General features: G+C 35.5%; 1 protein-coding gene across 2 annotated transcripts; it reads right to left on the bottom strand.

Moving 5' to 3' along the window:
- Positions 1–11,629: 11,629 nt before the first annotated feature.
- On the bottom strand, positions 11,630–18,465 carry LOC149575023 (ferredoxin-like protein). 2 transcript variants are annotated; one of them, XM_089814882.1, is made up of 3 exons: positions 18,262–18,465; positions 17,940–17,992; positions 11,630–12,545 (listed from the first exon to the last, which is right to left on the bottom strand). In XM_089814882.1, exons 2-3 carry the CDS (start codon positions 17,965–17,967, stop codon positions 11,959–11,961), a joined length of 615 nt encoding a protein of 204 aa, XP_089671008.1. In that variant the 5' UTR covers positions 17,968–17,992; positions 18,262–18,465; the 3' UTR covers positions 11,630–11,958. The 2 variants fall into 2 exon arrangements, with proteins under 2 accessions (XP_089671008.1, XP_089671007.1); XM_089814881.1 differs by lacking the exon at positions 17,940–17,992 and having other exon boundaries at positions 18,262–18,462.
- Positions 18,466–19,320: the final 855 nt, after the last annotated feature.

The following is a 19,320-nucleotide window of genomic DNA, read 5'->3' as shown; positions in this document are numbered from 1 at the left end:
AAGTGGTTAGTTGATTCAAAAATCTAATTTATCTTCCAACCAAGTGCATGCAAAGAAAGTGCAAGATAATCACAAATGCTCTCATTTTTACTCTTTGATTTTGACCTAGTCAACAAGATTGGACTTGTTTGCTATTATTTCGGATCCAAAAAAAAAAATTTAAACAATATACCCCTAATAAAAATCAGAGAGCTTTTCAAAAATGCAAGAAATTCAAAAAAATCTCCTCATTTGTGCCCTAGAGACCCATTTTGTCAAAACAGGCCAAATTTATCAAATAAAGTTTTTGATCCTTAATACGACCTCAAAAATCAAAACACAAAGAAATTACCCCCTTTAAAATTCAAAAACCTTTCTGAAAATATAAGTTTTTCTAAAAAATGCACTGATTTGTGATCAGAAATGGCTTTTTATGAAAAACAAAGAAAAAATCATAACTCCCGAAAATCTCGTCAAAATGCTCTAAAAATTGGACTGAGACATTTTGGATAGATACCCAACCTAAAAAACAATTTTCAGAATCAAAATCTAAGTGGTTTAAAAGATATGATCAAATCTTTAAACCAACTAGATTTTTGGCCTTCAAACCAATCTACTTATGGGTTGTCCTTAAAACCAAAGTGATAATTCTACAAAAGCACTTGATTAGATCCAATATGCTGTTGTAAAAAACTAGAGATGAAAAATAAAAGCAAATGGAGCTAAAAACTTGATTCAAGCCCCACGGTGAGTGCAAAAAATGTACAATCGAAAGTGTCCCACTCTAAACCCTTCTATCCAAACGATTCCATGAGTTCGGAATGCTTGGATGCCGGCTTAGAGCTCCCTATCCATGGAGTGCAAGAGAGTGTATTTCAAGTTCAAGGGCTCTCAGATGAGCGTTAGAGATACTCTTCTTGCTAGTAAACCATGCAATGGGAGGTTCCAAAGACAAGATGCAAGAATGCAAATGTCCCAAAGAGTTTCTCAAGGATGCAATGCAAATGAAAATTAAGCTAGAATGAGATGCAAAGTGGAGCTATGCTAAAACATGTATGAGAGTGTTACAATCCAAATATTAAGCTATGTGAGATAGATTATTGCAAAATAGAAGCTAAACTAACATGCAACATGAATCTAAGCTAAAATGCTATGGTATGAGAGAATGTAGACAAGAAATAGAAGTTCTCCACAAAGCTCCAAAGAAACCTGTTAGAAAACCTGCAGCATAACAATATTCAAAAATAAGGATGGGTTGAGGGGGAAAGCTCCCTCCCTTTTAAAGTCGTACAGATGGTAGAGATCAAGATGAAGATGGTGGATGATCAACGGTGGAATTCGAAAAGAGGAGTGATCCATGTGCACACACAAGTCAACCAATAGAATATAAGTTGACTTGTCACATAAGACAAAAGTCTCACAAGCCTTTTCTTTTAATTGTAAAATAGAAAAAGGACTTTATGTGTGCACTTTAAGTGGGTTAGAAGAATGGGGTGTTTTATTTAATTAAAAGGGGACATGTTCTTTTAATCAAATAATGAACTTAGGATAGCATAGTCAAACTATAGGTTATAATCAAATAAATTGATTATTAGCAATTTGGCTTAGGTAAATGATTAAATTAATTTAGCCAAAATGTTGAAAAGGGGGCTAATAGTCTAGATGACCATTTTTAGGTGATTACACCAGCAGAGGTAAGAGACTAATTTAATGAACCCCCCACCACTGCAAAAGAGGGGCCAACAGAGATCCCCAACCTTGCTAACATCATGCCACTACTACATAGAGAGGGAAAAAATGCTCGTGACTATTCCTTGGGCTATTAATTATTATTGATTTAGAGGTTTCCCTAAAAGAATTGTTATTGCATTCCTTCCACACCCTGCTAATAACTTATAATTATTGTTTTTATTCATAAGGCTATTCATTATTATTTTATTATAAAGCTCTAACTTTTAAGTTATTCCATGTCATCATTTACATAGCCCGAGTTCTCATTTTTTTCTATCCTCTTCATAATCCTAGTCAACATAATTTTCTAATTTTGCATCAATCTCATTTAAAATGATATTTTTGATGTTTTGGGTGACATTATTCATATTCCAGTGGCTCCAAGTATGAAAATTCACACCTTCATTTTCTAAATAGTCTAGAATAGGATTTCCTTTTCAATATATATGTTTAACATTGTAATGGAGTAAGTTTTTAAGAGAGTTAAGGAAATCTCTCAGCAAAGCACAAATATGTCATGGTTCTTTAATCATCTCCTCAAGGGTATCAATGACTTGTTTAGAGTCCCTCTCAACCTCGAGTACAGTGACACCAAGCTCCTTAGCTATTTGAATACCTCTCCAAACAACAATAACTTCTACATAGCTAATTGATTTAACTCTTGGGGATTCTTTTGAACAAACAATATGTATTCCATTATGATCCCTTGGAATAGCCCCCACAATACCTTACCCTAGATTTTTTTTCAGCATCCATCAAAATTACATTTGATCCATCCTTGGTCTAGGAGCTTCCACTTAGTATTCAACCTATTATACTTATTAGTATAGTTTATTTTGTAAGGTCTTGAGTTAGGACCCAAGTTTGCTTTATTCTTAGTTCCCCAAGATTGGGAAGTTCTTTAAACTTTGTGAAAGAGATAACATTGATATTCTCCATTATATGGTGTTTAATAGTCATGCAAACTTTGTTGTAGGATTTTGAAAATTCCCTAAAAAAAGTCATCATTGCATTCCTTCCAAAACTCCTAGGCAAACACGAGGAGGATTTTCTGCATAGTTTTTAATAAACTGTAGTTATAGGGACTCATGTTCCACAATCAATAAATTGGGTTAGAGAATTAGGCATAACCCAATCCATAAGGGTTAGGGGAATTATCAATGACTACACTTCCCTAGCAAAAGAACAGTAGAAGAATAGGTGGTCCATACTATTACAACACAAGATGCATCAATTGACAATTTGAAACTCCTTTTTGGGTGATGAAGGGTGCTCCCCTTAAAACCATAAACTTGTAATAGAAACAAAGAAACAACAACAAATGCGAGAACAAAATATGGACTTCTTATTTGCACCGCAAACGCAAAATTATAGAATTCACAAGTACAAAATGCTAACCCACATGGGCGCCTTCATTATAGTAATATGCAAGACTAAGTTGCGAACTACCACCCAAAGCTATTCTAGACAATGTTTGGGTCTTTCTTAAATAGGCAATTTTATGCTGCCTGGGAAGGTTCTAGACATTGAAACTTAATACCTAGGGCTGACTAACCCTAACAATACATGTAGAGTCATCCAAATACATCTTTGACAATTATTTTAGATATTTCGAGTAGCCCAACTTTGAAAGGCCATAACTCACGAACTGTTGCTTTGATTACCTATTATAACCACTTTTCAAAAATGCTAGCTCCTGATCTACAAGCTCAGAACTCTACAAACACTCTTCCATCGAGTTTTCTGACCTCATCTAGGCACTCTAAGGCCTCCAACGATGAGCCTGAAGAATTTTCTGCAAATATTTCTACCGAAAATCCACAATAATTTCTTCAATACTTAAGCTAGAGAAATGAGATTTTTATGTAGACTTATAACTCTAAAATGAACCTTCATGTAGAAAATGAGAACATTTCGAGCTTGTATGACAAAGTTACTAAAAATAGCAAGTTCCCATAAATAGTAACCACCTTGTCTACTAGACCTTATTAAAATAAAAAAGATTGAAAAAAAAATATTTTTGGGTGATGCAAGATTGCTCTTACACCCAGATGCTCCTGTATCAGACACTTGGGGTAATTTGAGAAGTGATTTTTTCACGTGTTATGTGTTTAGAGGAAAGCCAAGACGGTGAACCTCCTCCCTTGCTAGCCATGATGAGTCTTCTACTGGCCTCCCTTTCTATTTGACCAGGTATTCCTCATAAGTTTTGTTCCTTGTACTTTTTCCAACATGACTGTCCAGTATCTCCTCAATCTCCTTTGTAGTTGAATTAGCTGCTGGAATACTCTATTGTGCTTCTGCAACTTCATCTTCATCACCTCCTTCATAATACTCTGTCAAATCTGAAATGTTAAATACTGGTAAAATATTCAATCCAACAAGCAACTCCACTTCATAAGCATTCTAGAATCATGCCTTTTCACTATCGTGCACAGTCCAAATTTCTTCATCTTCAAATTATTATATGTCCCCATTGGAAAACACACTTTTCTCAAATGAACCATGACTTCATCTCCAATCTGAAATTCCTTATACATCCTTTTCACATCTATCTTAGCCTTGTACTATGTATTCATCTTTATAATGTGTTTCCTCACCTCCTCATGGATGTTCTTCAAATGTTCAACAAATTCTTCTGCTTCAACACTACTTATCTCTCCTTTATCTAACTGCCTCAATTCAGAAGCATTTCTGGGACTACTCCCATATACAATCTGAAATGGTGATTTACTAGTACTCCTATTCACATAAATATTATATGCAAATTCTGCCTGTGGTAAAATCAGATCCCATCCTTTTGGCTTGTCTCCAACCAAACATCTCAACAAGTTTCCCAAATTGTGATTCGCAACTTCTAGCTGTCCATTAGTATATGGATGATGTGATGAACTAAAGTTCAACTCTGTCTTCAATTTCTTCCACAATGTACACCAGAAATACCCAACAAATTTGGTATGTCCATCTAAAACTATACTCTTTGGAAGACCATGTGGTCTCACCACTTCTCTAAAAAATAACTCTGCTACATGAATGACATCATTAGTCTTCTTGCAAGGAATAAAATGTGTCATCTTTGAGAACTTGTCAACCACTACAAAAATCAAATCATGCCCATGTTGAGTCCTCAGTAATCTAAGAACAAAATCCATGCTAACATTCTCCCATGACTTCTCTGGTATAGGTAATGGTTGATACAACCATGTATTCTACTTCACTCCTTTCGCCATCTGACATACTCTGAAACTTTGTACAAACTTCTTCACATCTTGTTGCAACTATGGCCAGTAATAACTCTTAGCAACCAAAGCAATGGTCTTATCTTTGCCAAAATGTCCAACCAATTCTCCACTATGCTTCTCCTTGATGAGATTATATCTCATTGAACTTCTAGGAATGCACAATTGGCTGCCTTTGAACAACATACTATCTTGGATCATGAAATCCAACCACTTTGTCCTGTCAAGTGTAATAGGTTATGTACAAGACTTCCACACTTCACCAAAATCAGGATCATTTAGATACAAAGTATTGAGTTCCTTGAACCCAACCACCTCTATCTACATTTCTATCAGCAAAAGTTGTCTTCTACTAAGAGCATCTGCAACTCTATTAGACTTCCCACTCCTATGTTTCAAAACAAATATATTACTCTGCAAAAACTCAACCCACTTCAAATGCCTTTGGTTCAAATTTTCCTAACTATTCAAATATTGCAAAGCTTGATGATTAGTATACAAAACAAACTCCTTAGGAAGAAGATAGTGTCTCCACTTCTTTAATGGTTGAATTATAGCATAAAATTCCTGATCATAAACATAATATTTTCTTTTGGCATCATTCAATGTCTCACTAAAGTAAACAACATATCTACCTTCTTGGCTCATAACAACTCTTATTGCAATATCACTAGCATCATAGTCTACTTGAAACTCCTTGTTAAAATCAGGAAGTGCTAAAATAGGCTACTTAGTAACTTTCTATTTCAATAGATTAAAACTCTTATCTACCCCTATAGTCCACTTAAATTTTTTCGTATCTTGTCTCATTGTTTCAGTCAGGTGTCCACAAATATTGCTAAAACCTCTTATGAACTTTCTATAAAAGCTAGCCAGTCCATGAAAAGATCTTACCTCTATCACACTCCTTGGAGTAGGCCATTCAAGGATAGCCTTCACTTTCTTTATGTCCATTTTCAAACCTTCTGCTTAGATTACAAATCCTAGGTACACTAACTCTTGCTTTACAAAATTGCACTTCTTCAGGTTTATCAACAACTTTTCTTCCCTCAACTTATCAAACACCTTGTGAATATGGATCAATTGCTTCTTCAATGTCTTACTAAAGATCAAAATATCATCTAGGTAAACAATAATAAACTTACCCAGAAACTCCTTCAGTACCTCATTCATGAGCCTCATAAAAGTGCTCAATGCATTGGCTAGCCCAAAAGGCATGACTAACCATTCGTATAGTCCTTCTTTTGTCTTGAAAGAAGTCTTCCACTCATCACCTTCTCTTATGCAAATTTGATGGTATCCACTCTTTAGATCTATCTTTGTGAAATACTCAGCTCCACTCAAACAGTCCATAATATCATTCATCCTTGGCAATGGAAATCTATACTTGATTGTGATCTTGTTGATAGTGCGAGAATCTGTACACATCCTTCATTTGCTATTCTTCTTTGGTGCTAATATGATTGGTACAACACATGGACTTAGACTATCTCAAATCAACCCCTTCTGCAACAACTCATGAACTTGTTTGTTCAACTCTTCATTTTTTGCTGGTGTCATTCTGTGCACTACCTTGTTTGGAAAACTAGCTCCTAGAACCAAATCCATCTGGTGACTGATCTTCCTCATTGGGAGAAATCCATCAGGTACATTATCTGATACAATATCAGAAAACTCTCCCAACATATCTCCAACTTCTACAGGTACCTCGTTTACTTCTTCTTTACTATCTTTTGGAATTATAGCAAAACAAATATGCTCACACTTCATACCTTTGAGAAACTCTTTTCTATCAACAAAACATATTCTGGCAGCACTACCTACCTTTTCTTCTTTCTCCTTCAACGACTTCAACTTATGTTTCACTCCATCCTTGGTTATAGTGTGGGTATTTGCTTGCCCATCGTGTATACCATGCCTGACAAACTACCACAGCCTACCCAACAACATATGACATATGTCCATAGGTATGATATCACATAGTACCTCATCCTAGTAGCTTCCAATCTTGAACTTCACAGAGCATTGCTCATTGACCATGACCTTATGGTCATCTTGCACCCAAGCAATACGGTATGGACATAGGTGTTTCTATCTCTTCAGCTTCAACTTGGTGACCATCGTTTTTGACACCAGATTGTCAGTACTTCCACCATCAATGATCACATCACAACACTTATTTTCACATTTTCACCTTGTGCAAAACAAGCTCCTTCTTTGATCAGGTTCATTCTCACCACTCAACAGGACTCTTCTGTTAACTAGGACTTCTCCTCTTTCAACATCTTCAAAATGTGAGGATCTGGCATTTTTATCAACATGTGCAACTTTGGCCTGGCCTTCAGCTCTTTGATCTGTCCTTCCTTGGCATTGGGTACATTCAAATACTCTATGCCCTTCTTCTCCACAGTGAAAACATTTCCCACAAAAGCCTCCTCTTCCAGATCCTTTTCCTTTGCCTCTTTCTCTCCGATCTCTATTGTTCTGATCATGGAAACGATTGGAATTGTTTCCCCTCTAGTTCCAATTGCTACTCCTAGCCTCATCCTTTTTTTTTTATCATCATTACGACCTCCATAATATCGTCCACCAGATCTTCCACCGCTACCTCTTTCGCTATTCTTGTTGTCAAACTTCTTGCTTAGTTTCTCCTCAACTTTTAGGGAAAATTGGTATGCCTCCTCAATATTGTTCATTTGAACCAGACTTAGCTTGTCCTAAATGCTTGGCCTTAACCCATAAAGATAATGGGCCACTTTCTCCTTATCAGGTGTAACACCTACAACTCTTCCACCATGCTCTCTTCGTGGAGGCATTTTCACGGTTCCGTTGAAACCCTAGTGCAAATTGCCTCACAATCGACAATCTATCTACATGCTCAACCCAAACCACGGTCCTGGTGCGAACTATCTCACAGTCGGTGATTTGTCCACATACTCAAGAACTCTAGCTCTGATACCACTGGATGAAGGGCGCTCCCCTTAAAACCACAAACTCATAATAGAAACAAAAAAACAACAACAAATGTGAGAACAAAATATGGACTTCTTATTTGTGCCACAATTGCGAAATTACATAATTCACAAATACAAAATGCTAACCCACATGGGCACCTTCATTATAGTAATCTGTACGACTAAGCTATGAACTAACACCCAGAGTTGTTTTAGACAATGCTTGGGCCTTTCTTAAATAGGCAATTTTACTACTAGTCCTTATTAAAATAGAAAAAGATAGAAAATAAAATATTTTTTGGGTGATGCAAGATTGCTCTTACACCTAGGATGTTCTTGCATCATTAGGAAGGTTGTCAAGGGTGACGATCTTGTTATGAGCAACTAAACACCAAAAATAGTTAACTTTAGGAATTAGCTTCTTTAACCACACTTTTCTCCATTCTAAAAATTGTTGTCTATTTGGAGGGGTTTGTATGAGGAAATAGACAAATCTAACAAAGAACTCTCCCAAGGGGTTAGGATGCCACACCCATTCATCATCTTTATCCTCTTGTGAAAAAGAACATTCATCAAGAGTTTTTATAAGATTATTAATGCTTATATCCCAATTAGAATGTCTCATGAAGGGTATCAATGACTAGTTCAGAGTCCCTCTCAACCTCAAGTTTGGTGACACCAAGTTCCTTAGCCATTTGAATACTTCTCCAAATAGTAGCTTCTGCATAGTTAGTTGATTTAACTCTTAGGGATTTTTTTTGAATATGCAATAAGTCTTCCATTATGATCCCTTGGAATAACCCCTACAATAGCCTACCCTAGATTTTGTTTGGAGCATCCATCAAAATTATACTTGATATGTCCTTGGTCTAGGGGGTCTCACTTAGTATTCAGCCTATTATACTTCTTAGTATAGTTTATTTTGTACGGTCTTGAGTTAGGGCCCAAGTTTTCTTTATTTTTAGTTCTCTGAGATTGGGAATTTTTTTAGGAAAGGTTGTCAAGGGTGAGGATCTTTTTGTGAGCAGCTAAACACCAAAAATAGTCAACTTTAGAAATCAACTTCTTTAACCTTACTTTTCTCCATCCTAAAATTTGTTGTCTATTTGGAGGGGCTTGTATGAGGAATTAGGCACATCTAATAAAGAACTCTCCCACGGGGTTAGGATGCCACACCCGTTCATCATCTTTATCCTCTTCTGAAAAAGAATATTCATCAAGAGTTTTTATAAGATTATTAATGCTTCTATTCCAATTAGGATGCCGGTTCTTCCTTTTATGTGTGTATGTGGGTGTGCATGTGTGCGTAAGAGTGTGTGTGTGTGCATGTTTCTTAAAAGGAGATTCTTTATATCAATCACTGTTGGGTAACCATTCTCTCGTTTAACATATTCATTAACTTTCCTTTTAACAAGAAGGCAACAATCTTCTTGTAAACATTCATTTGAGCATACCAAAGAGAGAAAGGACACACCTTTTCACACCTCTACAAAAAACAAAGTATCTTTGTCATCCCGATCACCTTTCTGACTCCCATCCTTAAAATCTCTTTGCAGTTGAGAAGGTTGTTCCATATAATAGAGCCATTTGAAAGAACTTCCTCATGGAGTAAGGGAATAACATCTTCTCCTCTGAGGTACTTAACCTTTAATATATACTCTCAATCTTTTAAGCCCTATAGGAATTGTCAACCAATTTTTGAGGGAAGGGTCTTGTTGAAAGGTTTGATTCTTATTATGCTTAGACCACGAGTTAACTTTGTGGGGTAAACATTATCCCACATAACTAAGGAGACTTTAGCTCTGTCTTCTATCCTGACTCAAAGAAAACTTCTTTGTATGTGTCCTATCTAGAATGCAACATAAACTAGGTTAAACAAAGGAAAACATTACACATGTATATTATAGAGATGGGCCTTAAGAAATTGAATTTCACCTCCTTGGCTAAGTAGTTTTCCTTTCCATCTTGCCAATTTCTTATGGATTTTTTCTACCAAACTATTCTAGAGGTTATTAGTGGGGGACTTAGTTATTAAAGGAAGGCCAATATATGAAGCAGGGAGATCCACCTTTTGTCTTCCAATAATATTCATCACTTTTTTAATCATTGTATCACCCAAATTGTACTAAATATTGTTATTGTTATTGTTTATAAATTAGCCTAAAGCATCTACATAATTATCTAATAAAGCATTCCATTTCATAGCTTCTACAATAAAGGCTTCACCAAAAAAAGTCATCAACAAATTGTTGATGAGATTCAACCTACAAGGAAGAAGCTACCTTGACCCCTCTAATAAGACCATTATTGAACAATCTTATACAATTTCCCCTCATAGCTTCATTAACCAAAATGAATAAATATGATGAAAGAGGATTGCATTGTCTTAGGCCTCTACTACATGAAAAATACCCTTTAGGAGGGAAAACCATTCACCAAAATAGAGCAAGGAGCAGTATAACAAGCTTCTAACATTTTGAGAAATGTGCCTTTAAACCCAAACCTTTTAAAATCTTTAAATAAGAAAATCTAGCAAAACATGTCATTAGCCTTTTAAATATCTATTTTTAGCACCAAGCATGACTTTTTGTTGACTTCCACAAAGTGAATAATTTCTTGTGTGATGAGAATGGCATCCGTTAAATGCCTCCCTTGGACAAAGTCTTTTTAATTTGGTGGAACCAATTTATCTAGGACTAATTTAAATCCTTAAGGCCACCAATTTAGACACAATTTTGTATATTGTATTGTAGAGGCTATTGTGGCAGAAGCACTCCAATGAAAGCATCCACTTTCTTAGGAATTAAAGCTATAAAAGTGGTATTAATCTAATTAGAGGCTCTCCTAGACCTTAACAAATCTCTTGCCATCTAAAACACATCATCTCTACAAGATCTCAATGGTCTTCAAAAAAAAGTTGGGGGAAAGCCATCTAGATGAGGAACTTTAAAGGCTCCAAAAGAGAAAACAACCTTCTTCACTTCTTCTAAAGTCACCAATTTAAGCTTACCTTTTAAGTCTAAGTCAATAATCAAACTTGGGATGATTTGTAAGATTTGATCCGTTTTGACTCGTTGATAAAGGTGTGAAGAGAAAGAAATAGCTTCACTACCTGTCTAAGAATGATGGCAATTTTCAACTAAGCATCTAATGATAGTTTTGGTTCACCTTCACCTTCTAATATATTCTTTAGTAATAATTTAATCTAGTTAAAACATTATAAAGAGAATGTTATTTCTAGACCAATTTTAAGGCTATCAATATTTATTTTTCTAATCTATTATTTTGTGTCTAGTTATTTTAGATTTAGATTTGAAATCAATTAAAACAAACCTCAATTTTATGAAACAAATAAAATTTAATTGATTGAAATTTTACAAGACAAGTTTTCACCATATTTCCACTTTAAGATCAATACTTATCCTTAATTTTATTTCGAAGAAGTTCATACATTTTTAAAAAGCATTTTATATTTTGATAATATTCTATTTTATATTATTCTTAAAGCTAAGAGAAATTCTCCTCATCACACTAGTTTTTGAAACTACAATTTGAATCCTTTGCATACATCTTTAGATATGAAATTTATCATCAATCATTTATTTAATAACCCTCAAACATGTCACAAATTGTTTTTAAGAATAAATTTATTGGCAACCAAAAGGACAGACAGAAATTTGAAATTTGAAATTACCCTCAAACACCCCATAAACTGTTTTCGAAAGATTAAATGAATGAGCCAATTATATTTCATATTCAATATGAGGACTACAAGTGCATTGTAGATCATAGAATTCAACCAGTAGAATCCTTTCCCTAGTACTCTCTGAATGGCTGTCCAAATCAAGGTTAAAATACACTTATGGAAAAATTAAAAAGAATGTGATAAATAAAAAAATAGAATCACATTAGGCAAGAGCCTACAATACATAGGCAAATTGTGAATAATTAATCTTGGTTTCAGCCCTTATCGATCAAAAAATAGAATCACATTAAATGGTGTGTAATGACTGAGGACTTGCAAAAGTTCAATGGTGAGTAATAACAGAGGTGGTTCAAGAAAGAGAAATGAAAGCACCAGTGAGAATGAGAAGAAACAAAGCCATTAAAATGGACAAGTTTGCAGATCTTGTTGAGGAGCTGCAGGCGTCATTGGTTCCACTGTAGCAACCAGTCTTCTGCTTAATGGCGGTACCCCCACTGAGTTTGAAGGATGTTTTTGGGTTTCCACTGCTAAATAACACACACCAAAAGTATGGAGCTCCTCCATCAGTTCCTTGCACACCTACACCCACTTCAGTATGGGTTTTATTATATAAAATAGTCAGGCTTCTCTCATTTTGAATAAGAACCTTGGAGAAGGCTTCTTCAGCTTTAACATACTTTGATTGACATGCCAATAGACGACCCGTTATAGGACCCAATGTTGAGACTTCTACCCCGCAGTTGGGTGCAAATTTTTCAGCAAAATCTGATTGGTAAGGCTTTTTTCCATCAGGACCAACCTCGTCACATTGCCCTTGATAGGCTTTGATGTACTGCAATGCCATACATGCCAATCCTGGATTATCAGTCAAGCTTGATGAGTTGTGAGCGGTCCTATTGCTGTTTATTACATCTACTATTGCATCAGCAGGGTTCTCTGCAAAAGCCCAATTGAGGAGGCAATTTTAATGAAAGCCTTGGATGAATATAATGTGTACAAGCACAAATTCACCCCCAAACAAGCCAATCAAATACTGGCAAGAATATGCATACATGCATTCTAAATGACTGAAAATTTGTCTACCAATGAGTGTTTCAAATTTCAAGAGTAACTACAACATGAATGAGATTTCTAAAATGTAGTGACTGCTGAGCATCTAAAATGCATCTAACATAAGAGCTAGTAAATTTCCACAATCTATAAGATCTACCAATGTAGTTTCTGGAATCTAAAGTAAGAGCTAATAAATTTTCACAATCTATAAGATCTGTCAAATGTAGTTTTTTGATTTGATTGTATAAGTTTTGAATCACACACTGTGATCCATCATCGGGATGAAAGAAACTTACACAATCAAATCTAGAAACTAGTAAATTTCCACAATCTATAAGATCTACCAATGTAGTTTCTGGAATCTAACTTAAGAGCTAATAAATTTTCACAATCCATAAGATCTGTCAAATGTAGTTTCTTGATTTGATTGTATAAGTTTTTTTTGGATCAACGTTTTGAATCACACACTGTGATCCATCATCGGGATGAAAGAAACTTACACAATCAAATCTAGAAACTACATTGATGTGTCTAACATCATGTATCTGAAACAGGTAAAAATTGCAAATAGCTTTTAATATTGTTCTGACCACCATTATGGCTTTGAATGCTCCACTACTCTGTAACATGCCTACCCACCACAGGAAGTAACTGTAAAATATGATAGCTCGAGTAACTATATAGAATCTCATGTATAAACGCTTTCCCCAATATTCTGCAACAAGACAATTTATATTTTGCAGATGCTTGTAGATTAAAAAACAAGAATACTATTGGGTGCTCAGCATGAAAGCAGGTGAAATGATATGCCATCATTAGATATTTATACATTCATGTCCCTGGGATGAGAAGTGTAATATCAGCATGCTTAATATGGCCAGTGTGGCCAACCATAGGAAGAAAGCTTCTTGCCCTATCCTTCATGAAGGCCTCATCCTTCTTTTCGCTGAGTACTGCAAAGCTAGAACCCTTACAGCGAGCCCAAAAATTAAATATGAAAGTGGGTTGGGGAGTAAAAGCAAAACATTTGCCAATAAGAAGAAAAAAGAAGTGGAGAATGAAGATTTTAGGATGGAAACGGAAGATGAAGAAGAAGCCGCGTCTATGGGCACCCAGAAGGATAGGGTTTCTAAAGATTTTTGGGGCGAAAAAGGTAAAGGGATGGAAACAGGGGAAGATAGCAAAGAGTCCCCCCATGTAAAAAAATAAATAATTCCCCTGCCCCAGCTGAAAAACCGAAGACACCAAAAGAGGAGATCAAGCTGAATCTATCTCGGGAAGATGAAAAGGGCAAGAACATTGAAAGGGTGGATCCCCTATCATGAATATTGTGGGGTACTCGGTGTCGGAGTCTGAAGAGGAGCCCGCGGAAAAGAGTGAAGGAGAAGGGAGATCTTGTGTCCACTCCTAACCAGGGTGCTCGGAACAATATTGATAGGGTTAAGGAGAAAGCGGAGGCCTCGATTGCTTTTGATAGTTGGGTATTTAACAAAATTAATGTCATTAAAGAGGTGGTGGGAAAACTGAACAAAGATTTGCAGAAGGAGGCTGAGGCCAGGAAAAGGTTGGAAGATGGCATCCCAGGCCAAATGCAGACTTGAAGAAAGTCATTGGGGATAGCGACACAAAAATCCAAGAGCTGGTGTAGAAGTTGATTGCTGGTACAGGTAAAACGGACACAGATGGCATCGAGCTCAAGGTGGACCTGACTGGCGAGGATAGAGAGCAACAGGAGGAAGTCATGGGAGGGCTTGATAAAAGAACAAGGGGCAAACTGAACAGGACCAAAGCGACTGCTACGCCGAAGAATACGGAGGAGGATCCGGAGGTTGCTGAGATCCAGGCAACCAAACTTCTTAATGAGTTGGCTTAGCTCTAGTTGTATATTAGTTTTTTGTGTTTTGTGTTTCTGGTCTGGTCTTTCTGCTGGTTTTTTGGTATTGTCCTAGTTACTGGTCTTTCAAGCGCTGGAGTTTATAATGTTTTATCATTTTTCCAACATAGTTTTAGCTTTGGATTTAAACAATTATATTGTAACTTGATACTATTGGGTTTCGGGTCTCTGTAAAACCTGCTTTTACCTTAATCCAAAAACATAATTAAAATTTAGTTAAGTAATTAAAAGGTCAAAAGGAATGGAATGACTCCGTCAAATTTGAGATATAAGAAGGGAGAAGAGAACATTTAGATGGAGATGAGAGGAAGCAAGACAAAAGGGAAGGTGGAATAAAGGGAAAAATAATAGAAAAATAAAAAGGAATAACAAAGGAGATGACTCCCTCATAAGGCAAAAGTTACGAAGGGTAGTGACTCTTCTAAAGGGTGGTAATTATGGACACAGACTCTTTCAAAGGGCAGAAATAATGAAGGGTTGTGACTCTTCCAAAGTGTGGTAATTATAAGAGTTGTGACTCATCCAAAGAGTGACAATTATAAAAGGTTACGACTCTCTCGAAAGGTGGAAATGTGAAGGGTTGTCAATATTCAGACTTCAATCTAAGAGATCAACCTGATATGAGAAATCAGACTTCAGATGCGTATACAATTGTTGGCATTGCATCCATGAGCCAGTATGGAGCTTGCAGTGTTTATGCATTCAATCTGTCTGTGTGCAATAATAAAATAATAGTGCATTCAGTATCTTGGCATATGCATTCCTAGTTATTTATTGCATTAGGGTTAATACTTAAAAGATAAATCGTGTTCATAAATGAGTTGGAGGAAATAAGATAGGAAGATGTGATCTACTCCCTCATAAGGCAAAAGTTACGAAGGGTAGTGACTCTTCTAAAGGGTGGTAATTATGGACACAGACTCTTTCAAAGGGCAGAAATAATGAAGGGTTGTGACTCTTCCAAAGTGTGGTAATTATAAGAGTTGTGACTCATCCAAAGAGTGACAATTATAAAAGGTTACGACTCTCTCGAAAGGTGGAAATGTGAAGGGTTGTCAATATTCAGACTTCAATCTAAAGAGATCAACCTGATATGAGAAATCAGACTTCAGATGCGTATACAATTGTTGGCATTGCATCCATGAGCCAGTATGGAGCTTGCAGTGTTTATGCATTCAATCTGTCTGTGTGCAATAATAAAATAATAGTGCATTCAGTATCTTGGCATATGCATTCCTAGTTATTTATTGCATTAGGGTTAATACTTAAAAGATAAATCGTGTTCATAAATGAGTTGGAGGAAATAAGATAGGAAGATGTGATCTACCAGATCTTCCAAACTAAATATGCCACCCCAAGAGATGGAATTGGTCCATTGTTGGAGATTCTTGCCTCTTGTGGGTCGAGAGGCAATTTGATTGGCCCAAGGGCTGGTCCGCAATTGGATATTCCTACTACTTGCGAAATGTTTGACCCATGGGGGACTTGGTCCACAGTTCGATATCCTTGCCACTTGTAGAATTTGTGACCTAAGGGATGAATTGGTCCATAGTTGGATATTCCTGCTGCTTGTGGGATGTGGGAAAGTTTGCTATAATGTGAATATGGCATGCTCTTGGGCTTAGTTAAACTGGCAAGTTTACTAGAGCCCTCTCAAAGCTCCTACCAAGATGAATTTATGATGGATTATGTGATGGCAAGCCCCAATTTGAGGACATTACAAAGGAATTCCAACAATTAGATTAGTCAAATCATATGACTGAGATGATATTCCTAATCCTAATGGGAAATATATATTTTATGAATTATGCTGGAATTGTAATTTACAAATATACATTTCCTGACCGTAGAATTAGATATGAGTTATATCTACATTATCATCTTATCTGATAGCAGTTTTCCAAAATAGGCTCATCTCATCTTATTATTAAGAATTGTATCTTTAATTACATTTTGCTCTTGTTCATTTTGGTTAATTTGCTCTTGTTCATTTTGGTTTGTGAGTTAAGCGAAAACCGTTAAGGCGGTCCAAGAAAAGGACAATTAACACTAAAACAGATTGGCAATGTTCAGTCAGAACTTCAGAGACAGGGGCATTGGATCCATTCCTGTCATTATCAGAGAAGGAAATAATGCAGATATATGAATCCACTGTTGTAATAAAGAGGCCCTAGGTTAAATTGGGAAAATACAGGTCAGAGGAAACATAGTACAGAATATCAACTCAATAAGACGATAAAAGTCTTTCATGAACAAATCTAAACAAATTTAATCAATAAAGAGTTTGGTATTGTTTGAGGCATTCTTAGAATAATTTTGCTGAGAATCCTGCAGTCCTCTCTATGAGGCAGCTCTAGACCATACTGCACTTGTAAACTCTATTCTTGTTGCTTTCCTTAAGAAAACGTGTATAAGTGATTAGAAGTCTATCTTGTATTGGTAATAATAATGGTATTATAGAAAGCAATCTACCAATGTTTAAATTTCTCGAGGCGCATTCAGATCAAATTTGATATCTGGGAAAGTTTGGACAAGATTCTTCTGTAGGTATATAAGGACAGAAATGTGAACATCTATGTATGCCGGTATAAATCCATTTTAAAAAAACTTGAAATTTGCAAAACCCTATTAAGAGAACAAGGTAGGGAGGCAGAGACGGAGAAGAACGAGATCTATCAAATTTTCACAATCCATGAATATAATGCAGCTACTTCTGGAATTGATTGTGTGAGAGCTTTTCCATCAACATTTCAAATCAAACACAGCATGATCTATCATCAGAATGTAAAAGAACAATGCCATAGCAAAGCAAATCAAAATATCGGAAGAAATGAATAAGGTTGTTGGGAGGGAAGAGGGACAAGAACTGGACTAATTTCCTGGTAACTATATGATTTTGGATACAATAACCTAAAACGCCTATATAATAGATCAAATATACAAGGCCAGCACACATTAGAGATCTTAAGGTTTACAATCCCACGCATCTAGATACTGGGGAGCAACTTCTAACCCCGCTTTAAAAGATTCTTTTATTTCCTCAACCCCAACAAGCTTGAAAATTCAAGGAGAAAACCTGCACCAGTGATGTGGACCTTGAAGAAGGCTAGAGAAACTACCCCTTAAAACTTATCCTCACCCTTGTGTGATCTGCATTTCCCAAATGTTCCTTACTAAATGCACATTTCTTGATGACGGCATTATGCTGTGTCTCAATTCCAGAAAGAAATCAAACATACTTCAGCTTAGATCTATGACAATCAATTCGTTAACATTTTAACAAGAAGTACTCAATGTCATATTTGAAAAAAAAGTGTACTTCTTTATGGTTTACATCTTCACACCATTCTTGCTAACATCTGGGAGACGGTAATCATTATTACCTCCAGCATTGCTCAAACACACCCACATTATAGATCTGTGTCACTATAAGTACCTGCATTTGTACAGATGAGTTTTTTAACCAAAATTCATGTTGATAGAAACAGATGTAAGGAAGAAACAACCACATTGTCCTTTGAAGCAAACAATAAACTAAACTGGTTCGTCCATATGAATTGGTCAATAGAACAGAGCAAAAACCGGATTTGTCGATATAAATTTATTTGTGAACTCAAAAAAAAGTCGGGAGCAGATTGCATCGGAAAATACCACAATGCCTAACAAAAAAAATAGTGCTGAAAGTGGATCCATGGAAAATATTACCTGGGCTTTTAGCAGAAGCAATACCCACTAGCAGAATCGAGATAAAAATTAATCTCATGGCTGCCATCGCCAGATCTTGGTAAACAAGGAAGAAGAAACTCCTATCGAAAAGAATTCCCTCTTTTAATAGCTATACGGTGATCTCTACACATACCCAGAGAGTATGTAGCTTTCTTCTCTGGAAGACTTGACATTGCACCATATAAATTGTTTCGAGAAGGTTTATGCTTTTTAATTAAGTTTTGCTGGTAGAAAACAACAAAAGTGCAGTTATCAGAAAGCGATGTATTAACAGGATTTTAACTTCGATAGAAAATCTTTTTTTTTCATAGAAAAATCTTATTAATTTTATGGATGAAAAAAAATTAACTATGATAAAAAAAGATTTATGTATTAATTATAATTTGACTTATAGAGTTAAGTTAATGGTGGATAATTTGAAATCTTGAAACAATAGTCACAAGTAATGGTGTAAGAGGTAGGATATGTACATTTCCTATGGTACATTTTTAATGCATAATTAGGTGCCTCTTACATATTGATAATGGAAGGAGTCTCATATACTTTGTTTCTAAATCTTAAAATATAATTTATATAAAGGAGAATGATGCACTCAAAGTTTAAACAAAGAGGTGCACATAATAAAATAGTTTTTTATGATTGATCTTTATTTATATGTTTAGATTTTATATCAAAGAGATATGCGCCAATAATTACATAAAATATTCTCGTTTGGAGAGCAGTTGTAGATGCATGCTTTAGTCTTACAATATATTTATACTATTTAAAAAAAAAAAATTCGTACATTGGTTATTATACTTATTATAATTATATCTTTATTTTCATTTACTTCTACATATTTTGTCTAATCCTTGAAATCATCATCTTGATTTTAAGATTAGATTTGTAGTAGCTCAAAATTTAAAAGATTTAAAATTCAAATTCCAAAATTTCTCACCCCAACTTAGTAACCATAATCAATATTTAGTTTTATATGAAATGGCAATTAGAGTATGCTTAAACTTCTAAGCGAATCAAAGAATCAAATATGCAACCATC

This window comes from Cupressus sempervirens, chromosome 2 (assembly GCF_028749045.1).
Source record: "Cupressus sempervirens isolate cs-2001-9-10 chromosome 2, ASM2874904v1, whole genome shotgun sequence".
Lineage (NCBI taxonomy): Eukaryota > Viridiplantae > Streptophyta > Pinopsida > Cupressales > Cupressaceae > Cupressus > Cupressus sempervirens.
The sequence above is the reverse complement of the archived record's forward strand: the minus strand, read 5'-3'. Positions and strand labels throughout refer to the sequence as shown.

Excerpts from the sequence above, each read along its gene's own strand:
- LOC149575023 (XM_089814881.1), bottom strand. The coding sequence starts at position 18,328 with ATGGCAGCCATGAGATTAATTTTTATCTCGATTCTGCTAGTGGGTATT. Across the intron at positions 12,546-18,261 it reads TGCTTCTGCTAAAAGCCCAG|AGAACCCTGCTGATGCAATA; the intron begins GTAATATTTTCC and ends GGGCTTTTGCAG.